This window comes from Melanotaenia boesemani, chromosome 9 (genome assembly GCF_017639745.1).
Source record: "Melanotaenia boesemani isolate fMelBoe1 chromosome 9, fMelBoe1.pri, whole genome shotgun sequence".
NCBI classification, from domain to species: domain Eukaryota; kingdom Metazoa; phylum Chordata; class Actinopteri; order Atheriniformes; family Melanotaeniidae; genus Melanotaenia; species Melanotaenia boesemani.
Window position 1 is genome coordinate 20,182,214 of NC_055690.1, and position 23,706 is coordinate 20,205,919.

General features: G+C 39.5%; 1 protein-coding gene across 2 annotated transcripts; it reads left to right on the top strand.

Annotated features, from left to right (window-relative positions):
- The first annotated feature begins 153 nt into the window (after nt 1–153).
- Nucleotides 154–22,111, top strand: strn4 (striatin, calmodulin binding protein 4). 2 transcript variants are annotated; one of them, XM_041994785.1, is made up of 18 exons: nt 154–625; nt 11,874–11,977; nt 12,140–12,216; nt 12,389–12,467; nt 12,595–12,777; nt 13,543–13,720; nt 13,821–13,977; nt 14,559–14,654; nt 14,947–15,065; nt 15,161–15,336; nt 15,523–15,570; nt 15,651–15,772; nt 15,880–16,047; nt 16,793–16,933; nt 17,080–17,178; nt 17,489–17,575; nt 17,779–17,967; nt 19,003–22,111. In XM_041994785.1, the coding sequence occupies exons 1-17, from the start codon at nt 314–316 to the stop codon at nt 17,946–17,948; spliced, it is 2,316 nt and encodes a 771-aa protein (XP_041850719.1). In that variant the 5' UTR covers nt 154–313; the 3' UTR covers nt 17,949–17,967; nt 19,003–22,111. The 2 variants fall into 2 exon arrangements, with proteins under 2 accessions (XP_041850719.1, XP_041850720.1); XM_041994786.1 differs by having other exon boundaries at nt 13,821–13,896.
- Nucleotides 22,112–23,706: the final 1,595 nt, after the last annotated feature.

A 23,706-nucleotide genomic window follows, 5' to 3' on the forward strand; every position in this document is an offset into this window, starting at 1 on the left:
AATAAGAGGTCCAAGTTTCTGATTAAGGCTTCTCTTCAATGTGATCTGTTTGTTTCTTAAGCTGCCAAGACGTCTCAACTCTGTGATCAAGTTGCGTTTTATGTTGAAGGTTTGAAAGCGGAAATTTAGTATTCTACTAAGTGAATAGTAATTTTGCTGTGTGCCGTGTGAGGAGAGGAAGAATAGAGGGTAGCTGATAGAGAAGAACAGCTGGGTTGGAAAAGGGTTCGCAGCACTTTTTTTATTATAATTTTTCTTTACACATTTTTATTGTTTCCATCTCATTATCCTGGCGAAAGGTTGAACGGTTAAAATGGAGGCGGACAGATCCGGCGGAGGGCCAAACCCGAACTCCGGAGGCGGCGTTAGCGGAGTGGGGCGCAACCCAAACGGGCCCAAAGCAACACCGGGCCAGGCGACATCAGCTGCGGCGGTCGGGGCGATGGCAGCGGCGGCGGCAGCAGCAGCAGCAGCCGGGGCCATTCCAGGGTCGTTGCAGCCTCGGGAAACACAGGACGGGGACTCGGGTATGACGCTTCCCGGAATCCTGCACTTCATCCAGTACGAGTGGGGACGCTTCCAGGCCGAGAAATATCGCTGGGAGGCAGAGAGAGACGAACTCAGGGTACATTTTTATTTTAAACAAATTAATTTACTTTTGTAGCTGTAATTCCAAGTTAAGACCAAAACGGAAATTACCAGAGGTATTTCAGCTTTGGTTTGTGGATGTTTATACGCTCAGCAATTAGTTCAGGATGTCAACATGCTAATGGGCTAACGTTATACATTCTGTTATTGTATCGACCAGGATGCATTATTGCTTTCTAATTAATGAAAGCAACATATTAATGTAAAGAAGCTATACAACTTCTAACTGGTGCTCACTAATAAGAAAACCATTGGCCTTAATGCATTAAACATTAGTTTAAGAAAGTATTATCAGTGCTTTTCGAGGTTCAGACTCCCATATAGCTCTGTCCCAAAGATATAGAATAAGTAATAAACCTCTGTGTCAGCCTGAAAATGCCATAGTAAAGTAGAGCTAAACACATTAGGTGTGGCTACCTTTCCTTTCTTGTTCTTTATATTTATACAGGCACACATCAAAGAAATGTCTAGGCCACTGCCAGTTTAAAGATAATTGTATTTTGGCATTCATGTGCAAAACTAGCTTGTAAGCAGATAGTTATCTGAGTTTTACACCCCACAGGGACAAATTAAGTTATTTGTCGTTGTTCAGTTGTGGCTGAACATTATGGCAGTGCTAGACAGTTGTGAGTTGAAATCCCTGCTTTGAGGAATAACAGTTATTTGAATGAATGGAATGAATAGACCAGGGATCAGCAACTCTGGACTTCTTGAACCAGTGTCCTGTGGGTTGTAGATGTTTTCCTGCTGCAACACACCTGATTCAAATGAAAGGGTTTTCCAACCGCTTGTTGTCCAGTTCTGCATAATTAATGTTGTTAATGTTAATGCGTGTTAATGACTCATAGATTTGAGTTATGTGTGTTGCAGCAGAGAAACATCAAAAACCCACAGGAAACTGGCCCAAGAGGTCCGGAGTTGGTGATCCCTCGAATAGTTTAAAGTGCATAGTAGTTCAAAGGCTCAGCTATTTTATTCATAAAACAATTGGCACAATGAAACAAAATGATTGGGGTGACCTTTGATTAAAGGCCTCTCTGCTTTACATCCACACAGGACAGCTGTCAGTTTTAACATCAAATTATGCCCCAAATTCTTTATTTCATAACCAAAGGTGGTCTGCAGAAAAGCATATTTCTCAATATGTTGTGGCTCTGAAAACAAAAGCAACCTTTTGAGCTGCCACGCAGATGAGTGAGTCAGTGGTGTGGGGGATCTACATGGCTGCTTGTAATGTATTTGTATGTTTTAGTATCATTAGTCCATCCTTGACTGTCTTATAATACAGTCAAGCACCGATCAATCTACTACCAGGCGTGTTGGTGGTTTTTGTAAATGTTTCGTTGTTTAAAATGTGTCAATACAGTTTCTGCCTGCAAGTTAGATAAATGGGTGTGCATCATTAAAAGGTCATTGATCTGAATCTGTAAAATAGCTAGGACAATCTATATGAATGTATGACTCAGGGTCATATAAATGCCCTTGAGCAAGGCATTAGTCCCCTAATTGTCCCAGTGATTCAGATGTCAACAGCAGAAGACAGAGGCTGCACTATGAAACTCTTTGCATGGATGCAACTGAGGCAAAGCATTGCTAGCACAGAGATTAAGAAAGCTTAGGAAAACATGAACACAAAAAACAATGTGTTTCTTCACTGCATTTGTAACAGTTCAGCTTTTCATTCTTAAACTCAAACGTGACCTTCCTTCTCTTACTGTAGATCGCCTGTAATTACAGTAGGCTGAACTCTCCTCTGGAATTTGCGAGCTTGACAAAAACCACAGAAAACATATATCTTTCTGTTACTCTGCTGCTCACTTTGCCCCTGACTCAAGCCTATGTAGTTATAAATAGGAGCTTGATAAAATATGGATGAACAATAACAAACTCCCTGCACTAGCTGCTTTTATAGACATGTGTAAGAGTGGGAATGGAAATCAGAAGCGGGCCTTCGACATGTCCAGCATGTCATTAGTTCTTGTTGTGGAACTGTGCTTTCATGTGTGCATTTGTTGCACATGATCTGGTTTCACAAGTACAATTAGCACCACATCCTGTGCTGAGGGAATGGAGGATCACTGGAGTGCCAGTCTAAAAAATTGACCTAGCTTACATTTTAACACCCACAGGCCACAGGCCTCTGGCTTTTGTTGCCAGCATGCTCACACAGCTCTCAGCATGCCAGCTAGCATGCCCGCTGGCTAAATCCTGCACAGTTAACAACATATTGTACATGTGTGGGTAGTATAGTTGGCTCACACGTTGCTCACATGGCATTTTGTGCACTTAAACTGACAAAATTATAATAGAAACATACAAAATCTTAAATGTTGGGGGCAGTATTTGACAGGGGATCAATACCATCAACTTACAACTGTGTGGCTTGCCTGTGACAGTGTAGATGTCTTGCTTTAAGGCATAGCATGTTTCTGTGAGACCATAACACACATGCCGTCTCTGTTAGCATGTTGTTAGTCTGCACCACCTGTGGTGCCATGTCTCCACTGAAAGACTAGGAATTAGGACGACTCCTCCCCACTGAATCTCTGGACTAGGTGGGGCATCCCAGGTCAAACATGGGACAGGAGACAGGTGGTAATGGACATATTCTTCTGGTTCTCAGGCACTATTAAAAACACAATTTAAAATGTTCAAATTACAGTGCAGCTATAAAATCTCCTTTGCTTGTTATTGTCGGATCCTCAGTAAATTTCAATAAACTAACTGTGCTGCACATACTGAACCACATCATATCACAGGCCTTTACCTTTCCCTCTTTGTACTTTTATATTATTTTAGCTATTTAATTTTATTAACCGTCTTAAAAGTGTGTAGAATAGATTACTGGTAACCTAGGTGACATCACTTCCTGTTGAATATGGGCTCAAGGGCCTCTGGGTACACATCTCTAATTAACAACTTCACCCTCTCAGCCATGACACACATGACATTTGTATGCATTACTACACTGTCTGCCTTCTACCCACACACACCTATAGCACTCATGTATCGGATGCATTTTAGTATTTAGTCTTTATTTTTTTTCTGCATTTAAGTATTTCCTTATTAGCATTTCCTTCATTTTTTGTTAATGACATCATCAGCATTTTTTCATTCTTAGTCAAGCACCCTCTAATCTAATAGCCCAACTTTTTAGTATGCCATTCTGTACTGATTGATGAAGTACCACACACACATTCTTTGACATACTCCCTCAAAGCTGACTGTCCCAGAAAAGTTTCTTGCTCTACTTGTTGGCTCATGGATTCTCTCCTGGGGATGAAGGGATGAAAAGATGAAGGGTGGCCAGTGGAGGAAGAAAGCTGCCCTTGACCCTGAATGTCTCCATGCTTTTACAAATCCTAGAAAGGTTAGTGACAGTAAGTTACATGGATAAGCACCCACCTACAGGCAAAATAGATCAGATGGCATGACAAGTTTGCTCACAACAAGGTTCCTTTGTAATCTAGGTTTTGTTATATTACCAACATGGTATGAAGAAAATAATCACAGCATCACTGTTAGCAGGGCTATATCATAAATCATCTTCTACAAGACTGGTTGTTTTGTTACTCATCGATTTGTTTTGTTTTTAATGGATAGAAATGTGTTTGGTTTTGGCTTTCATTATAGAAGTAAGGATGAATTTTGATTTGCTGCTCCACAGCAGTTGATAACAAACCTTAAATAGCTGATTAATGGACTGCCTTGTCTCACGTCTGTTGGCTTAGGTCACACATGTTAAAAACAAGCATGACCTCCTAGATCTGAGGCAGGAAAAGGGCAGAAAACAAGCCAAGAAAACAACATTCCATCTCTTGAATTAAACATTGTCTTAATAAAAGTGGAGCTTTGACAAAACCATTTGACCCTCTTGTTTTGGAGTATGTTTTTGTGTCAGGAAAAGCCAGTTGTTACAGTATATTTGTTGCTACTTTTACACATGCAATGTTGTCTTTGCATTCACACCATGATAGTCTGGTAGACTTGGTCCGATTGGAGACTCGGTTCAGTTGTGGGGTGCAATATTGTTCCGGACCAGGATTGCGTTCACGCTTCACTTCTCAAACAAATAAGACCTTTTAAATAACTTGTTTAACTTTCTGCCAGAGAGCACTAAGAATCGCTGCACCAAGAATTACTGAAAGAGAAAGAGGAAGCAACCAACATGGAAGAAAAGTCGTTCATCTGTTGGTTAATGCAGGACAACTTAGGTTTCTAGAAGATAGCAGCTAAAGCTGGAGCTGCATCAGATCCAAGCAGTCTTGGGTTGATCAGATTTCTATCAGAACATTTATTGTAGTCTTCCACGGTTGACCACAAGCTATTTCTTGTGTCCAAAGCTGTCTATCACCTCCATGCACGTATGTCTTGGTTGCGTTTACCTGCAATGCCGTGCACTGGAACACACAATGCACTTTGTTTTGTAGTCCACTTCCTGTATTTGTTCCTCTTAAAACATACTGAGACCTTCATTTGTAGGCGGACCAAGCCCGCTTCTTTGATTTGAATTAGAAATCATTGGCACATTCACAATACCATAAAACAAGCAGACTTTGCGAACAAACGGACTCGGACTTGAATCACAAAGACTGGTGTGAATGGACCCTTTAACTTGGTCAACAAAGCTGTATCAGGAATTTTATGTTGTCACTGGAAACAGAGGAGTGAGTGTGAGACAGGCACACATGGGTTTGATGGTTATCAGTGAGTGAGAGCAGGTAGTAGCTCGCTTGTGTATGAACAAGGGTAAAAATGTGCCTCCTGCTTTTTCAGGATGCACTATATTATGAAATGCCCTGCTTGTTATTTTTTTACCTTTAACTATTTCGATTTGTGTTTCATTATTTATAGTACACTGACATCTTTCTTCCTGTAACTAAGCCTCCCACATGATCACACTGCCCAGTTATCATAACAGCAGTGCTCTGTTTGGCTTGGGTTTTAGTTTAGTATGTAGGTCTGCTTATATCACACTGGAACAAGTCTTTTCTGCTTGTATGAAATTTAGAAATACAGTATTGCATCTACCATTACAAAGCATATAACTGAAAATTTAAAGTCCTTTAAATTTAAAGCTCTTTAAACTGTTGTGGCCAGTCTTACACAAGCTGCTCTTATAATCCACATAACAACATAAAATAGTATTTTATAGTTTTACATAGCTGTTTAAGCATGGTGAAGCAGAATGTTTATATTTTTCATAAGACTTTATGGCCATTTCATTAAACACAGTTAATATTTTAGATGTTCCATTTTATACAAAAACCTTTTGATAATTTACATGAACTAACTTGCCCCACATAAATTAAGTGAAGTTTCAACCACACAAATTAATCCATATTTCAAAACCTCTGGAGCTCACCAGCATGCTGATATGCTAGCCATGACAGTGATCTTCTAAACTCACAGATAAGCATATACAATAACATTGCATTAATCAGGATTACTCAGCAGTCGGGTAAGGTTTGCTTGGCAGATAATCCCTTGTTCCACTAGCCCTCCTTGCTGGTTACATGACTGTGTGTTTGTGTGTGTGTGTATGTGTGTGCGCGCTGTCTTCTTAGTTCAACTGTACTCTGAAGCAGACCAAGAGTCTGCCCCATGAGAAGACATTTTTAGATTGTTCTAGTTTTGTGGAATTGTATTTGCATGTGGGAGCAGACTCATGGACACAGACAGGAGCGAACAGAGGAGAAATGGGCTGTAAAATGAGCTGAATTAATGCTCCAGCACCACTTGGCACTGAGACTGAAAGAGAGGGAGGGAGAGGAAATGTGAAAATCTATTGTACAGTCACCTGCATGAAAATACTTAGAGTAGAAACTGGGTTAGGTCTTTTTAACCTACTTCTAATTAGGATTCTGGGGCATTCCTGTTTTTTCTCCTTCAACAGAGTGCAAGATTTTAGTTGTTTGAAGTGAACTTTAAACTATGCTGATGTGCAGTAGGTTTTATACTTGTTCTAAATTTTTCTCTTCCATGTTTTTGTAAATGATTTTTTGTTCTTATAATAATTACTTAAAGTACAACCCTACCTTCGAATTGTTCCTCAAGAAACTTAAAATTAGTATTTTTTTTTCTCTTACAAAACCCTTTCTTTGACAAGTGGCCTGGATGTTGGGGCATAAAGAAGTCTCTTTCCTCAAGTTGTAGAGCTTTTCTCAGCACTGAGGAAGGAAATGAACTAAAAATGAGAGGAAGGATGTTTCTTAAAAGAGGCTGTTTGAATTTGGCTGGTCTGTGTCTTGTTTTTACTCAACTGCGCACTGAAACCTTGGTTAAGGCAAATATAAAATAAGAGACCTGCTCCACAACCCTCTACTTATTTTGTCTGGGTTTCTAGAAGTTTGTTTGCTTGTCAGATCAAACATTTTCTCTGCCTCTGATAACCATTTCCATTAATAGTGAAATGTATTTAACCAGAAGAAACCTTCTGGCTGCAAATGACGGAAACAGCTTGGAAAATATGATAAGAGGTTGTTTTTAGAGATATAAATTGTCAGTTTTGTTGGGTTGATCCCTTATTTCTGAATAATTACAGGCCTATCTCTGTGTCTTGGCCAAACCCATTGATCCCTGGTTACAAGAGTTTTTAATTGGCAATAAAATTATATCTGGTTTTAGGAAATGAAACAGTACGACAGCAGCACTAAAAGTATTTAATTATTTTATCCATGCTATTGACAATAAACAACACTGTGCTGTCCTTTTTATCAACCCCTCTAAAGCCTTTGATTTAGTGGACCACTCACTGCTAATGTGTAGCTTAGCTAGAGCTGGTCTGTCTCCTGAAGCTTTCTGCTGGTTTGAAAACTATCTAACAGACAAAACACAGTGTGTACAGGCAGAAGGTTTTACCTCCGGGCACCTCCAAGTAACGAGTGCCTTAGGGGTCAGTGTTAGGATGACTCCTTTTTATCCTCAATATTGACATTTACCAAAATGTGTCCAAAACAAAATTTTATTTATACACAGATGATACTGTGATCTATTGCACAGCTCTCATCCCAGCCCAGATACTCACCCAGTTACAGCTGGCTTTCAGTGCAGTGCAGCAAAAAATACAATTTAAAACTCCTGCTAAATACAGATAAAACTAAACTCTGCAGCTGAGGCGTTCAGGGGTCTCATTTATCAAACATTGATTAGAATCTATACTAAAATTTGTGTAGGATCTATACTTTCGGTGTGTGAGAGAGAGAGAGAAAGAGTAGGTGTGGATTTTTAATTGCTGTTTTAAATTATTTTGTGTGTTTTTTATTATGTAAAGTACTTTGCTCTACTTATGTATGAAAAGTTTGATTTGATGTTTTTTAGCACTTGCAGAGGGACTGGCACAGCAGTCTGAACTGGTTCATGAGCCATTCAGTAAGTCTTGCTGGTATCTGAAAAGCCGCTCTCTCCGGAGTCTCTCGTCCTATTGTCCACCACTGCCAGATAAGCCATTGTGCATTTTATGCACAGTGGTGCCTTTTTATATCCAACCATCAATTTTGCAAATAGCTACAGTAAATAGCTACATTCTAAATAGCTACAAATAGTGAATAACTACATTGGAAATTCAGTTTTATTTTTTTTGTGAGAGCACATGCACTCCCAGGACTATCAATATCAAAAATGCATCTTTATTCATTTTTGCAAAAAACTTAAATATATAACATGTGATGTGAAAGGTAATATTAGATTTTGCATAAAGATCTCATATTGAACATAATTTGTTTTGGTTTTATTCTGTGCTGTTGGTGTCGCAGTTTCCTGTTTCTCCAGATTTTATGTTGAGTTGCTGTGGAGGGTAGGGACATTTTCCTGCCAAGTTTAGTTTTTATAAATCCCAAAAGTTCACTATAATTGGCCTGTGCCAGTTTTTGTACGTATGCCAGCTTAATAAATGAGGCCCCTTGTCTCATTGGAGGTTTTTAAGAAAATGTTGGATTTATTAGAAGCAGTTTTGTCTGTTTGTAGATGTTCTGCTTGATTTAGAGATTGAAATAGTTATTTATTAATTTGTTCCTACCTTGTTTTAAAGCTTTTAGCCAGTTTGAATGTGTTTTGTTGTGTGTCTGTAAAATTTGTAACTGCCTTGATGCTGTTTTGGCCAGGATACTATTGGAAAAGAAATTTTAATCTCTGTGTGGTTATATAATAATAATAATAATAATATTTTTATTATTACATTATACATTTGAACCTTTTTTTGTTTATACCATTTCAGAATTGGTTTAAAGTGTTTCTTTATCAAAGTGAGCTTCTGGAAGGTTAGATGAGCTTTTTGTTCTCTGTCATGGAGAAATAATGTTGGTGTTCATGGAGACCAATCATGTCTTGCATGTGTGGTGTATTTGCAGTGAGATTGTGGTAAAAGAAATGCTCTGGCTCATCGTAGCAACCATGGTGGTGGTGATGTCTATGGAGAAGTGATCACATTACTTTTTTGGCTGCCAACGGGGGAAAAAAGTGAATTTGGGCAGCACTAGGGCCTCTGTCAGGACAATATGCGATCTTAAAAAAAAAAAAAAAGACAGTTTGGTTAACTTAATGTAGCCTTATCAAATGTCACAGTTTGCAGCCGGGCTGAGAGCACTTGATTTCTGTCCTCCTTTTGTTTTTTTTTTCTTCTTTCACCATCGTACTTATGCTTTTGATCTTGTATTCCACATTGTCTCATTATTCATTTTTACCTGGATACTTATTTGTGAACTGTATATTCTAAATAGTATATATTATTTTTTATGTAGATACTTATATATATTTCTATATATGTATATATACATACGTATGCGTATTTATTTATTTTCTCCTATCATTTTTAATTTTTGCCCTGGATATCTGTTAAGTGTGTCCTGTATACAATATTTTTGCGTTAAATGTTTTTTTCTTCTGTGTCATTTTATATTGTTGCTCTAACACTGAAATCTCCCAGTCTAGGATTAATAAAGTACGTCTGATTCTTATTCTGAAGAGCTCTAGGTTCTGCTGTACAGACAGTTGGCCATAGCTTCTCTGTTGCTCTCTCCTGGCTAACTCTCCTGCGCTGCCTCCACTTTTCTCTCCCCCACTAGGCTTTTTATGAGACGTATTTAATGAACAGCTGATAGAGGTGCTGAGAAAAATGTATACATCACATTTGGCATTTAAATACAAGGATGTTGCCCCATCCACTACCCCGCCCTGCCACTCATGAAGTTTCACTTTAAAAATGAAATAACAGGGTCAGTTGTTCATTGCACATAAAGAGACCACTCTTCATGGAATGTGTGACAGTTACTCTGTTCTGTCATTTCTTTGCTGCTACTCTGGGTCAGCAGCAGTAGAACCGGACAGGAAGTTGAGACCAGTTCGTTTTTCAAAATTAACTTATTTGTAGAACAGTGTCACATTTTCTGAGTACAATTTCACACTCTTATAATGGTCTGTAAATGTGCGCAAATATAGACTTTATGTTCATTTGGATCCATTCATACAATATAATTTACATTTGAAACATCTGGGGAAAAAAAAGGATCTTGCACTTGCAGGCGCTCTATATTTGACACACTCCCGGTGTGGATCAAGGAGGTCGTAACAAAACCATGGCTTAGATGTAATGCAGCGCACACGCATCCGGTGGAAATTGAGGGTGAGATGGTGGTCAGCAGCACAGGAGCATCACAAGAGACTGTACTCGCACCATTTCTCTTCACAGTGTGCACTTCAGACTTCCAATACAACTCCAAATCCGGTCATCTGCAGAAATACTCTGATGGCTTTGCAGATGGATCAGCGATGGACAAGAAGCTGTATACAGCTGTATCAATTTTTGAGATGGTTGCAGCAACAATCACCTCATCTTGAATACAAACAAAGAGAAAGAGATGATTGTAAATTTCAGGAGGAACAACAGTAAACAAAGCACTGTCTGTGTCCTGGGAGAAGACGTGCAGGTGGTGGAGGTTTACAAAAACCTTGGAGTTCAGCTAAACATCAGACTAGACTGGAAATGCAACATAGTAGCCATTTACAAGAATGGACAGCACAGACTCTACTTCTTAAGGAAGCTGAGATCATTTAATGTCTGCACCAGGATGTTGTATAAGTCTGTTGTGGAAAGTGCAGTCAGCTTTTCAGCATCTGCTGGGGCAGCAGCATCAGAACCAGAGACTTAAAGAGACTGAACAAACTGATCAAGAAGGCTGGTCATGTGCTGGGAATAACTCTGGAGCCACTGGAGCTGATTGTCCAGAAAAGAATGCTGCACAAGCTGCTGAAAATAGTGGACGATCTTCGCATCTGCTACACAACACAGTGAAGAAACAAGAGCGAGTGTTCAGTGTGAGGCTTCGTCAAGTCCAATGCAAGACAGAAAGGAAAGGTACTAGAGATCATTCCTGTCAGTAGCCATTACCCTCTGGAACAAGGGGCCGTCCCCACAACGCCGGATTGCAGCAAAACTGCAAAAGTATTTTAGCAAACCACCCTTTCATCCCCACGAAGCCAAGGATTAGCCTCCATGAAACCGACCATGTCTGAAGCCAGGTACCAAAGTGGATAGGTTTGAGTCCTATACCGTATGTGGGAATAGTTTTCACACCTGAACTGGCTTCGGTGCCATGTGGACACAGCCCAAGTCACTATTTTTTTCTAAGTCTTTATTATTATATGTTTTAGAAAACAAAACAAACAACAAAACAACATTGTAATTTCCCTCTGGAATAAATAAAGTATTTTTATTTCATTTTCATTGAAAAGAATTGCTTAAAGTAGAACAGCACTGCCCAGCCCCTCTCTGGACCTGAATCTCATCAGGTGCAGAATATTTTAAACTTGTTTATGACCAGTTAAATAGCTGTGATTAATCTGTTTAACATGGAATTTTTAAGAAAGCATAGAAATAGGGCCCTGCGATGGACTGGTGACCTGTCCACGGTGTACCCTGCCTCTCACCTGCTAAATGCTGAGTTAGGCTCCAGCTCTCCCGCGACTCCTAATGGACGAAGCGATATAGATAATGGATGGACGGATTTTAATGTCTCTCACACAGCATCTTACTGTATTTTATTTATTTTTTTCTTTTTTGCAGCATTTCCTTTCAAAATACATCTGTTCAAATAAAAAATTAAATGCAAGTCAAACTTAGGTATAATTATGAATAATTGTGGGCATCCTTATAGATACTTATGATAGTGGTTGTGGGATGTATGCTCCTTTCTGAATGTGTTCATTTGCATCCTGTGCATTTGTTTCAGGCTCAGGTGGCATTCCTACAGGGTGAGAGGAAAGGACAGGAGAATATGAAGCAGGACCTGGTTAGGCGGATCAAAATGTTGGAGTATGCTCTCAAACAAGAAAGGTAAAAGAAATGCTAAAAAAGTTTTTTTTTTTTTTTAATGTCTGTATAAAAATATTTTCATCTACTTGTGTCTGTTTTCCCTGTAGTAGTGATTTGGTATTGAAACTTTGCTTTGTATTGGCCTGTAATATTGCCCTCATGTGGTCTTCTGTGGTTCTGCAGGGCTAAGCACCAGAAGCTGAAGACGGGGAGTGACCAGAGTCCCGGAGACAAGAAGCCAGAGATAGAGGCAGATCAGCGTATGTATAAAGTAGCTTTTATCTGCTTTATTGTTTGGATAACTTCCATTGTCTGCTGCTGTTGGACCTGTTACTTCTGCAGCTGTACTTTCAGAGAAACTCAGTTCTGCTTTTCTCCTTTTCTGCTCATACCTTGCTATTGCATCACTACTGAACATTCTATTTTCTGTAGTTCCCAATGGACCAGCAGAGTCAGACTCAGAGCCAGCCAATCAGATGTCCTGGAAAGAGGGACGTCAACTACTACGCAAGTAAGTCCTCTCTATTATCTGATATTTATCATACAAATGTGTCCAGAGCCTTTTATTCATTGTTTCTTTTTATTGGTGTGTGTATATTTTTGTGATGTATGCATGCTATATTTTTCTGTGAATGTAGATATCTTGAGGAAGTTGGTTATTCAGACACTATTCTGGACATGCGCTCTAAACGTGTGAGATCCCTGCTGGGGCGGAGCAGCCCAGAGGCTAATGGGCCCCCGCCCAGCGAAAGCTCTCCTGAGCCAGAGCCACGGGCAGGAGAGTCCTTGCTGGTCAGACAAATAGAGGAACAAATTAAAAGGTGAGCCCATGAAAACTGACTCTCCATTTCTGCTGTTCACTTCACACATAAATATAGTAATATGAGTACTGTGACTCAAACATCCATAGTACAAGTACAAGGAACATGTCATGACATTTTGCATGACTGAAACAAAATATCTAGTCTTTGTCCAAAAAAAAAAAAAAAAACAAAGTATAAATTTGTGCCAGAATGATGGGAAGAAAATATTAACGAGGAATAAAATGGAAAGGCCCATAATCCTAAAGCGTCCAACATGGTCAAAGTAGTGGGATGTTAGTGTCAAGCATTGCTGCATAAAGAACTGAATCACTTGTGTTAACTGATTATGTGAGTTCTAATAAAAGCAGCAGAATGAAGTCTGAAGTGTGTTGAGCTCTAATTTATCCTCAGATTCAATTAAAGCTGTTAAACTGCATATCTCCACAGTACAAATGGATAATGATTTGAAACATACTGTTACAGCCCAAAAACTCTTTAATTAAAAAAGAAAATTATAATGTTCTCAGATGGTAAAGTCACTCAGCTGATCCCAAATCAACTAAGTTTGCTTTTCACATATTGAGGACAAAACTGAGGGGACCCAAAATCAAGCAATGTGTAATAGAAGCTGCAGTAAAGGCTTAACAAAGCATCTCAAGGAAGGAAGTTCATGACTTCCGAACCTCAAGCTAAGGACTTGCACTGTCATCCCTCCAATCACTGTGTGGGTATTGTCCTAAATAACACTTGTGTAAATTTAATGAACTATGTATCTGCTCACAGGAATGCTGGCAAAGAAAGCTCCAAGGTACGTGCGAGTGGTTCAGTCCTGGATAAGATCCCTTTCCTTCATGGCTGTGAGGATGATGATGAAGATGACAGTGACGAGGAAGATGATTTCCAAGGCATAGCCACTGACTGCATCGATGGTCCACGAAAGAATAAAAAGTCTCGTGTGAAGGTCTGATCAGTATGAAATCAATTACTTCACCTGGAAAACGTATGCTTGTGCAGCCATGAGTTATGTGGATGACTTGCCCATGCTTCTCTCTTCCATCCAGATGAGTTCAGAGCCGATGACCACAGGTCTGGACCCTGAGGATGAGGAGGACGAAGATGACTCAGAAGACGCCCTCAGTGAATTTGACTTTCTTGGCTCAGGGGAGGATGGGGAGGGGGCGGGAGAGGCCAGGATCTCAGGGGATGGACGGGAGTTAGGTACGCTGTTGCCATAGCAACATCACCAGCACTGCCAGAATCACTGCCACCAGTGTACCCGTCTTTTTTTTTTCTCTTCTTTTTTTTTTCTTCTTCCTTCCCGCTCACCTTTTTACCTTTTACTTCTCGTTGTGTCTTGGCATCTCTTCTTGTCAATAAAACCAGCCTCTTTTCCCAACCACATGTCTCTCTGTCCTGTTTCACGAGCTGTCAGTCTGTGACTCGTAGAGCTGTGTGGCTATCGTCTCTGTCTGTAGATCTACTTTCTGTATTCCAGGGGCCATTTTAAAGGTTATCACGCATGCTCCCTTCTCTTGTTACGTGTTCACATTTCATTCTTTCTATCATACTTACACAATGGCTTTGTGGTTTTAAAGAGTTCACCTCCCATGAAGATGAATCAAAATAGTTTAAAAGTTTCTTTTTGTTATATTTTAAGAAAATAGTATATCTTTTTGCCTTTTTCTACTTGCATTTTTTGTCATCTGTCCATCTGTTGGCCTCTCCGTCCATCCCCTGCCTGTCGGCATGACTGGCTGTTTTTTTTTTTTTTTTTCCCTTTCTCCCCTTGCCGGGCTCAGAGAATCGCAGGAACAAGTTACAAGGCATGATGTCGGACTTCCCCCCTAAACCTACCCCACCCCCTTCTGTATCAGGACAAGCTCGCTCCGGGGAAGGTAAGACTTCCACATTAAAAATACCAGAAAAAAAACCCATAGGTTATCCTTACCTAATATTATTCATTCTCCTCTGCATCCCACTCATAGGACTGTAGCTTATAGTGTTATAAACCCTGTGTGGGGGTGAACTACCAGGACTATTTCTACAATTGTAAATATTTTCTCTGATACATAGTGTGGGAGTAAGGAAACAGGATGAATGGTCACTGTTTTATATGATTATTTGCCATACATAGCATGACATTTATCAAGAATGAAATGCTTGTGCTTTTCCACCTCCAACCTGCAGGTGGGGCTTTAGGTTTCTCCTCCGATGTCTTCATTATGGATGCAGTTGGAGGAGGGGACATGAACCTGGGTGAACTGGCTGATCTCACTGTGGCCAATGACAATGATCTCTCAATGGATGTAAATACAGATCCTGTCTGATCAGCACTGTGTAAAATACTGCATGTGTGTTCTACAGTTATGAATATTTCCCTCTCATGTTTGTGTTCCATCAGATGCAGGATAACAGGGAGGAATTCAAGAAGACGTGGAACCCTCGCTTCACACTACGCAGCCATTTTGATGCCATCCGGGCTTTGACATTTCACCCCAGCCAAGCAGTGCTGCTCACAGCATCTGAGGATGGTACACTAAAACTGTGGAACCTCAACAAGGCCATGCACTCTAAAAAGTAAGACCTCTCTTAGCAAAGAAAATCATAACACAAACTCATTTCTGAAGCTTTTTTTTTTCTTCTTTTTTATACATAACTTGCTACTTTTTTTTATTTCACACAAATATGCAAATATAAACCCAAACAGAGCAGAGAAATAAACCTCATGTATTTGAAACACTGTGGCTATCCATCTGTTCACAGGAACGCTGCTTTGGATGTTGAGCCCATCTACACATTCAGGGCCCACAGGTGAGTTCAGTCTTAAACAGTACTGAAACCAGTTTATCCATTGTGCACATCCAACACACCATCTCACTCTTTTTGTTCAGTGGAGCTGTTCTGTCACTGTCTATGAGTGAGGATGGAGAATCCTGCTACAGTGGAGGTTTGGATGGAACCGTCAGGTGTTGGAAGATGCCTGACCTCAACATAGATCCTTACGATAATTATGGTGAGTTTTAACCAGCTGTTAAGTGTTCATCTTACCCCTACTTTGTGGATTATTTGTGTGTGTTTTTTTTGTCGCATTAAAATTTTTTGGTTTTTGTTTTTATTCAGATCCTGGCATTGAGAGCAGCGTGCTAGCCGGCCACGAGGACAGCGTTTGGGGTCTGACTTACACAGGAGTTCACCATCGTCTTGCTTCATGCTCAGCTGATGGAACCATTCGCATTTGGGATCCTCAGAACTCATCTCCCTGTGTGTCAGTCTTCAATAAAGAAAGAGGTACATATCTGTGTTGTATGGTACAAAATAGCAACAAAACCAAAAACACAAATCACAAAACAATAAAGCAAATCAACAGCCAAACAGAAAATAACACAGGAAACGCAAGAAAACAAATTTCAGAAAACATTACAAGCTTTTACAAAACGACAAAATAGAAAACGCAGCTCTTTTACAGAAAATATAACAAAGCTGACATGGGGTCAGAGAAGGGGAGTTAACAGCTTCATACAGCTTCATTTGAGCCAAATCTAATTTCTTTATATATTTTTTTCCCAAAAAGTCAAACTTACTTTTTATTTCTAAACTGGCTTTGAACAATAATTCTCTGGGCTTTCTTAAGATCTTTGAGTTTATCTTCAGGCTGTCCCTGTCCATCAGTGAGGGATTATATGCTATGCCCCCCTTTGATGGCGTAGCTGCCAAAAAGACTTCCACATACGATCCAGCTATAACTTTTTGCTTATAGCTCCTCCAGAAAACCTCCTCACTCTCCTCCTGCTGGATTTTAGGAAATCAGGCTTTCATCTGAACTATTTGCTAAGAACACAGGAAGGAGGTGAAGGAAGCTGAGGAGGAGGATTTATTTTTATACATGTCTGTTTTGTATTTTTTCCTTGTGTGTTGCGCTTTAGGTTTTGTTGTCTTCCATCAAACATTCTGCACCTCAGACCCATTGTATTGTTGGGTACGTAAATCTGTTGTGTTCAGTCTCCACAACTTCATCATGTCTTGCCTTTTTCAGAGCATGGAACGCCCACTTCAGTGGCCTTTGTAGCCACTGACCCCAACCAGGTGGTGGTGTCCTTTGATGCTGGCGAGACGCTTCTGTATGACCTCAACACAGAGCAGAGCGTCACTGCACTGGAGACCCAGACAAAAGATGGTATGATCCGAACATGATGAAGAAGCTAATTGTCCACCACAAGTAGAGTCTGGTGATTCTTGAATCAAGTGTAAAAGTGGAAGTATCCCAAGGACAAATGGATGACTAAATAAAAATCAGTTCAACTGTTTGTTTTTATTTTGCAGGCAGCGAACTCATCAACCGTGTTGTCAGCCACCCGACGGAGCCCGTCTCCATTACTGCACATGAGAACCGCACTATCCGCTTTCTGGATAACAAGACGGGTATGTTGTTGTAGAAAGTCCATTTTTTGCCGAAAGTTTGCTGTTGTGATTTGTTTATTAATATATTGTACACTGGTAAATTTATGATCCTATAACACAGCTTTCAGAAATTGACGAGGTACCATACAACGTGATCAAAAGGCCGAACTCCCGTTTACAGGAAGCTCTTTCTTCAGAAATTTCTTTAGATGACATTTATGTTTTAATCTTATTTTGTAACTTGTTTGTTACTTACCTCTACAAACTCAGTGAAATTTCTCTTTTTATACATGAATTAATTTATTTATGCTTGCCTTGTTTTTATGTGCAGGGAAAGTTGTCCACTCAATGGTGGCCCACTTGGATGCAGTCACATGTCTTACAACAGATCCTAAAGGCACTTACCTCATTTCTGGCAGTGAGTAATTCTCAAAATCAAACTTCTTCCAGAGTAAATGCACTCAAAATAATTATATAGATTCTGTTCACTCTGAGGGCAACCCAAATAAAGTGTAAAAGTCTATTGCAGAGGAAGCTATACTTTAGATTCCTATACACAGTACTCTATTGTAATTTTTACCCATCGTAACACATTGTCATTGTCACATTTTCTTCCTCAAGGCCACGACTGCTCAGTGCGCCTGTGGATGCTGGAAAACAGGACATGTGTGCAGGAGATCACCGCCCACAGGAAGAAGCATGATGAGGCCATTCATGATGTGGCCTTCCACTCTTCCCAGCCCTTCATTGCCAGCGCCGGTGCAGACGCACTCGCCAAGATCTTTGTGTGACAGCACTGTTGTTGTTCTGGTGAGTAGGAGGGTGACAAGAAACTAGGGCTGACCTCAGAGTGGACCTTTTTGAAGTTTACAGATCTTAACAGCCCACATGTAGTGAGCTTTGGTGCAGGTCAGAGAATATAAAAAGGATTTTTTTTTAACAATTGAACCCTTTTATTTTTGTCTATTACAAGTGAGACAGTGAGCTCAGTATTATGGAAATTAAACTACTAACTGTTGGTGTACACCAGGGCTACTCGATTTGGTCCTACGAGGGCCTCAATCCAGCAGGTTTTTTCAAGTATTCCTGCTTTAACACACCTGAATCAAATTAAATTAATCTAACAGCCTATCAAGTTCTGCACAATTACCCAGTGATTTGAGTCAGGTGTGTTGGAGCAGGTATACATGAAACACTAGCTGGATTGTGGCCCTTGTAGGACCGAATTGAGTAGCCCTGGTGTACACTTTTAATTCGTCTGAAGGCACAAAGCCAAAAAAAAGTCATCCAAGTTGAACTTTAGTCAGATAATAATGTTTATGTCTCAGAAAATCTTTTTTCTGGAACTTGGGCTTCATAAAGTTGTTTCATGCTTGGTTCCTTTTTGGGATAAAAGAGTTCACTTTAGAAACCCTAAGAGGTTTCTTTTTTCACCTGTCAGACTCTAATATGGATATTACCATCTAATGGTTTCACCTGCACTAAGAGCTTCTTTGACTGTCTGTTGCAGGTATATAGGAACATCTTCTGGATGCAAATACAATACCTGGAACCAGCTGCAGACTTTTTAGCTGTCAAAGTTATGAAGAATTAATAAACCAGTGGCCTACACCTATCCACAAAACATCTATTAAGTCACTTGTCCAGTTAGACCGTAGCCACTAGCTAGAGCTTTTGTTTTTAAAGGGCTCCTTAAATTTAATTAAAGCCGAGTCTGCACATTTAGACCATATATAGCTCCAGTATGTTGGGCTTGAATTCATTGTGAGATGGGACTTTACATCTTTGCCTTCCCTGTTTGTTTTGTGAGGAGTTAACTCTGTTTTTCTGCTATTCTGCATTTAGAGTTCTCCAACCACAACTCGGACAAAAGAGGTTGAAGATGGATACATTTCACCTGCTCTCTCCCACTTTCACACTTGTCCTGCACCCCACTGGCTGGGTCATCACCACAGGACATCACCCTCCCACATTCAACTCTTCACAGTTCTCCGATGCCTCAGTGACTTCTTGTTATACTAATCACATCTTGTAATGCTTTTTTATAACTTTAAAATCCTGGCTGCTCTGTTTTTTCAAGTAATCACATTTGAAGTACCACTTTTCTACACTACAGTATTCTGTTCTGCTATTTTTTTTTCCAGTCTGCCAACTATTATTCCAAAGCACTTTGTGTATATGATTGTGCACTTCAGCTGCTGACACACACTACCCCCATTTCCCAGTGAATCAACATGGAAACACGACACACACTGCCACATTACATTTTACAGCTTCTTTTAAATAGTTGAGAAAGTGCTTGTGGCTAGTATAACATATATGCATGACCTAAAGCAGTTCCAGTTCCCAGTGGTTACAGAAAACACCCGACCCAGTCTGCATTGGGAATCAATGTAGTACATTCCAAAGACTCCAGGTAGTGTGTGTGTGTGTGTGTGTGCGTGCGTGCGTGCATGTGGGATTTCATATTTTACATCAGAGAATGTTTAACTTAGTTGTGTGTGTGAGGAGGCACTAGACGGTGGTTGGCCAGTGTTCAACAAATAGCTTTAATTTCAGATTTGTCAGACATCTAGTCTCATTGTAAGACTCATTATCGTCCCTGTGATTCTGCCTCTGCTTGTGTGTGTGTCTTTGAGATCAAATCTCACTTTGCTGTACATGATAAAAGAACACATTTCCACAATCCTTATCCATTTCAAACTGCTCTGCAGACTGATGCCCTCACACCACATTAACAAGCTACAGATGGGCATCATGAGAGTGCAGCTGAAGTCAGACTGTAGAGGTGTGACGCTGGTGTGTGCTCAACAAATGGCACACCTTCTGCCATTTGGTGCTTTTTACTGTACAGATATGTGTTTGTACATGTGCTTGTAAGTGCACTAGTTAAACCATGGTGCTATGAAAGACCTTGTCAGTCTTGAGTCAGAATCAGGGACCTGTTCAGTGTACTTGTGTGTGAAAGAGAGAGTGTGGTTCTCACTCACGTGGTTGCAGATGTTAAAATCACCTTTTTAAACTGCATTTAATCATTGAGTCATTTCATTAAATGTGCTCACATTTCAGAACTAACGGTCACTGTTAAATAGAGGGATGTGAACATTGATTGTTTCAGGCTTCATGAGTGTACAGAGGCAAGGGTTAAATAACAGTGAGGATCTGCTGGATGGTAAAGGTTTTCCCTCAGATAAGATGTTATTTTTCAAGTTGGTGCCAGTTTTTTGGATGGTAGGCATTTCTGGTTTGTTGCTGTTTATCCAGGCTTTGGAAAAGCGCTAATGGCACTTTTGCTTGTGTATTGAGGGTCCCTCTTTTCATGGAGTGCATCAGTTGCACAAGTGGCACATTATTCAGAAAGCTAATGAAGGTAGTCTCTTTTTGTAGAGGTATGATGGGGAAAAACAGGAATTCTGCCACAAAAATATCATTGTCTTTTCATATTAGTGACACAATTTGCTGATTTTATATAGAAAGTAACCCAGAGATTGCTCAGTTTTTCTTTTGGTAGAAATGGTTTTACTCTGAGACACTTCTATTTATCTTTTTGTGTTCTGTATTATAGAAATCTCTACAGAGATCTGCATATGAATGCAAGCCTTGTATGCAGGTAAAAAAAAAAACTTTGGAGACTAGAAGGCACAGAAGACACAGACTGAAGTACTGTCGCCTGAGCTCTCGCCAGATATTGACAGACTACTCTGGAAGCTCAGAAACATTGCCGTCCAGAAGTGTTACTCATTAGTCGACTGCTGATTAATTCCCAAATTGTACTGATACAAAAAACTATCGGGCACATCTTTATTTAAAGTAAAAGTTGTCCCATGACTTTAAAATTATTTAGTGAATATTTTTCTTGTCTCGAGAAAACTGCACGAACATGATGTGAAATCAGCTGTTAAAACTACAGGGTCATATATAGGTTCAGATGTCAGGTAAGAGTATTAAAGTGACCTCACAGATAAATAGTCCTCAACTAATTCCCTAACACTAACATGCTGAATTTACATGCTTTTCAAAACAGGGTGGTGGACTAATGTGTGGGATTAGGCAACATGTCAATCTGCTGTTGTTTTGGCATAAATCTGCCAAAGAAAACAACCAGATGCCACTACATTATTGTTCTGCAGCAGATCATAATCCTGTTGTCACATTAAACTGCTATTTGGATCCATATTGCACTACATCTAAAGGTGGATGCTTAGTTTAGGAATGGACAAACAGGGTGAAGAAGCAACGCTTTGCAGATGTTTCTTTTACAGCCTGCAGTGAGTACCATGAGGGTGCAACCTGCTGTTGCTCACACCCATTTGACATCAAGTTACTGATGGTCAACTGCTGGTTTCACTCTGAGCTACTGTGCCCTCACTAAGGGGGGGAAAAAAAAAAAAAAGTATGACACATCAAAAAATGATATCGAAACAGAGGTTGTAAATGATGACTAGAGTTGCCATTATGTGCTGTAAATGTCTATCATTTCCTTCTTTTTTCTTGCATTTCTTTAATTATGATTATTAATATGTAAGAATACTGTAGTATCATAAGTGAATCATTCTTCCTTGCTAGGCATAGAACTTGCTTGTGATTGATAATGGCAATGTAAAACTTGTAAAAAAGTAAAATAGATAAAAAGCAAGAAAAATTTTGAAATGTAAAAAAAAAAAAAAACTGTTACCAGTCAGAGGCCAAGGTAAAGGACTCTCATTTCTTTGTGTTTTTATTTTTTTATTAGCAATTTATCACTGTGTGATATTTTGTACATCATATTAAGCTGTACTCAAACAATTTACTCTAACTACAAGGGATAAGAGACCTGCTTTTTATTGATTTTGTTTTATTATATATTTTTGAACTGCATTCTAGCTTGTATCAAATGAATCTTTTTGTTTACGGGTCCCCTGTTGGATGTCATTAAGGAAGAAAAGACAAAAAATGACAATTTTGTACAGTGAAATGAGTGTTGTGTGTCTTTCTTGATATATGATAAATGGAATGTGTTAAAGTAAAAAAAAAAAAGAAGAATGAAGGGATATTTAGGAGGGTTTCAACAACTTATTGCACGGGTTAAAGGATTTTTTAAAAATGGTCAGAAATTATGTCGTAATTCCCAGATTTTTAGTAGAAATGTTTCTTGAGTTCTAATAACACTGAAGCTCTGATTATACAGTTTGAAACTGATTCGTATTAGACTACAAATCTGTTTAATGACCAGACCTGACAAACTTTACTTGATACAGAAAGTACAGTCTCAGTTCTGACAAGATTGGGACAGTGTGGAAAATATAATTAAAAATTTGCATTTGCAGATTCAATAAATCATTAATTTCTTCAAAACAGAACAAAAAAATCAAATGTTCATAGGGAGTCATTTTAGCAACATATGTAATGAAAAAATAAGCTGAAATGAGGGCAACTAAAATGGAAAAAAAAGAAATGGTGCCAATAAGAAACGCCTGAAAGGTGTTAGAAGTAATTAGGTTATTTGGCAACAAGTCTGGGTCTAAAAAGAGCCCCTTACAGAAGTAAAGTTTCTCCAATCTGGAAAAAAAGTGACTGAAAAATGTGGAGACCTTTAAGAATGCTGTTTGTTAAATAAGACTGCCATGATGTTTAGGTCCTCGGGCAGAGCTGCATTAAAACCAGACAAGGTCATGGAAATTGGTGCATGAGCACAGGAGCACTTCCAGAAATCACTCCGTGAACAAAGATTACCATGACAAACAAAAGCAGGTTAAAGGTCTCCGGCGCAAACAATTCATAGGTGAACATAATGCAGAAACACTGCTGCCTTCTCTGGGCTGAACGTCATTTAAAATAAAGTGTGACAAAGTTGAAAACTGTTCTGTGGTCAGAGGAATCCAAATTTTAAACTGAGGAGATTGTCAGACTTCCTCTGGACTGAAGAGAAGAAGTTGCATTCCTAATGGCATGAGGTGGCATTAATCCTGACAGAACTGGCAGCATGCAGACAATTCCTAAACAAAGAGGGCATGCAGCACAATGATAAGGTTAAAATGGTCTTTCTGAGACCAAACGACCACAAGGCTTGGAAATTTGATTCAAGAAACAGTGCCATCTTGTGGTGGACAAATAATACTCTGACAATATGCTGAGTTTTTCAGGTGTGGTGTCGCATGTTTTAACAGTTGTCTGTGGTTAATGTTGTTTTCATCTAATTTGAAAGATGAGATTAAAGATAGGGTGGTGTCATGAAAAAGGTTAAGCAGGAAATAGTAAACAGAATGTGCTGAGTTTAGCATCTAAAGTGGTTTGTGACCTAGAAAACTACAATTTTACATGCATTCTTTCTGTGGCAGATAAGATTACCATAAGGAGTCAGTCTTGCTGATGACTGCGTTAACCAAACCTGTAATTCACACTGTTTATGTTATGAAACACCCCCACCCTTCTCAGCCTATGGGAGTTCTGTTTTTACTTAAACCGACTTTGAAAGTTGTGCTGTCCAAACATACAAAAGAAAACTGATGTTTCAGGAGAAAAAAAATAGGCAGGAAACGCAGCTTCACAGTTGGCCTGAAAGTGGCCAGT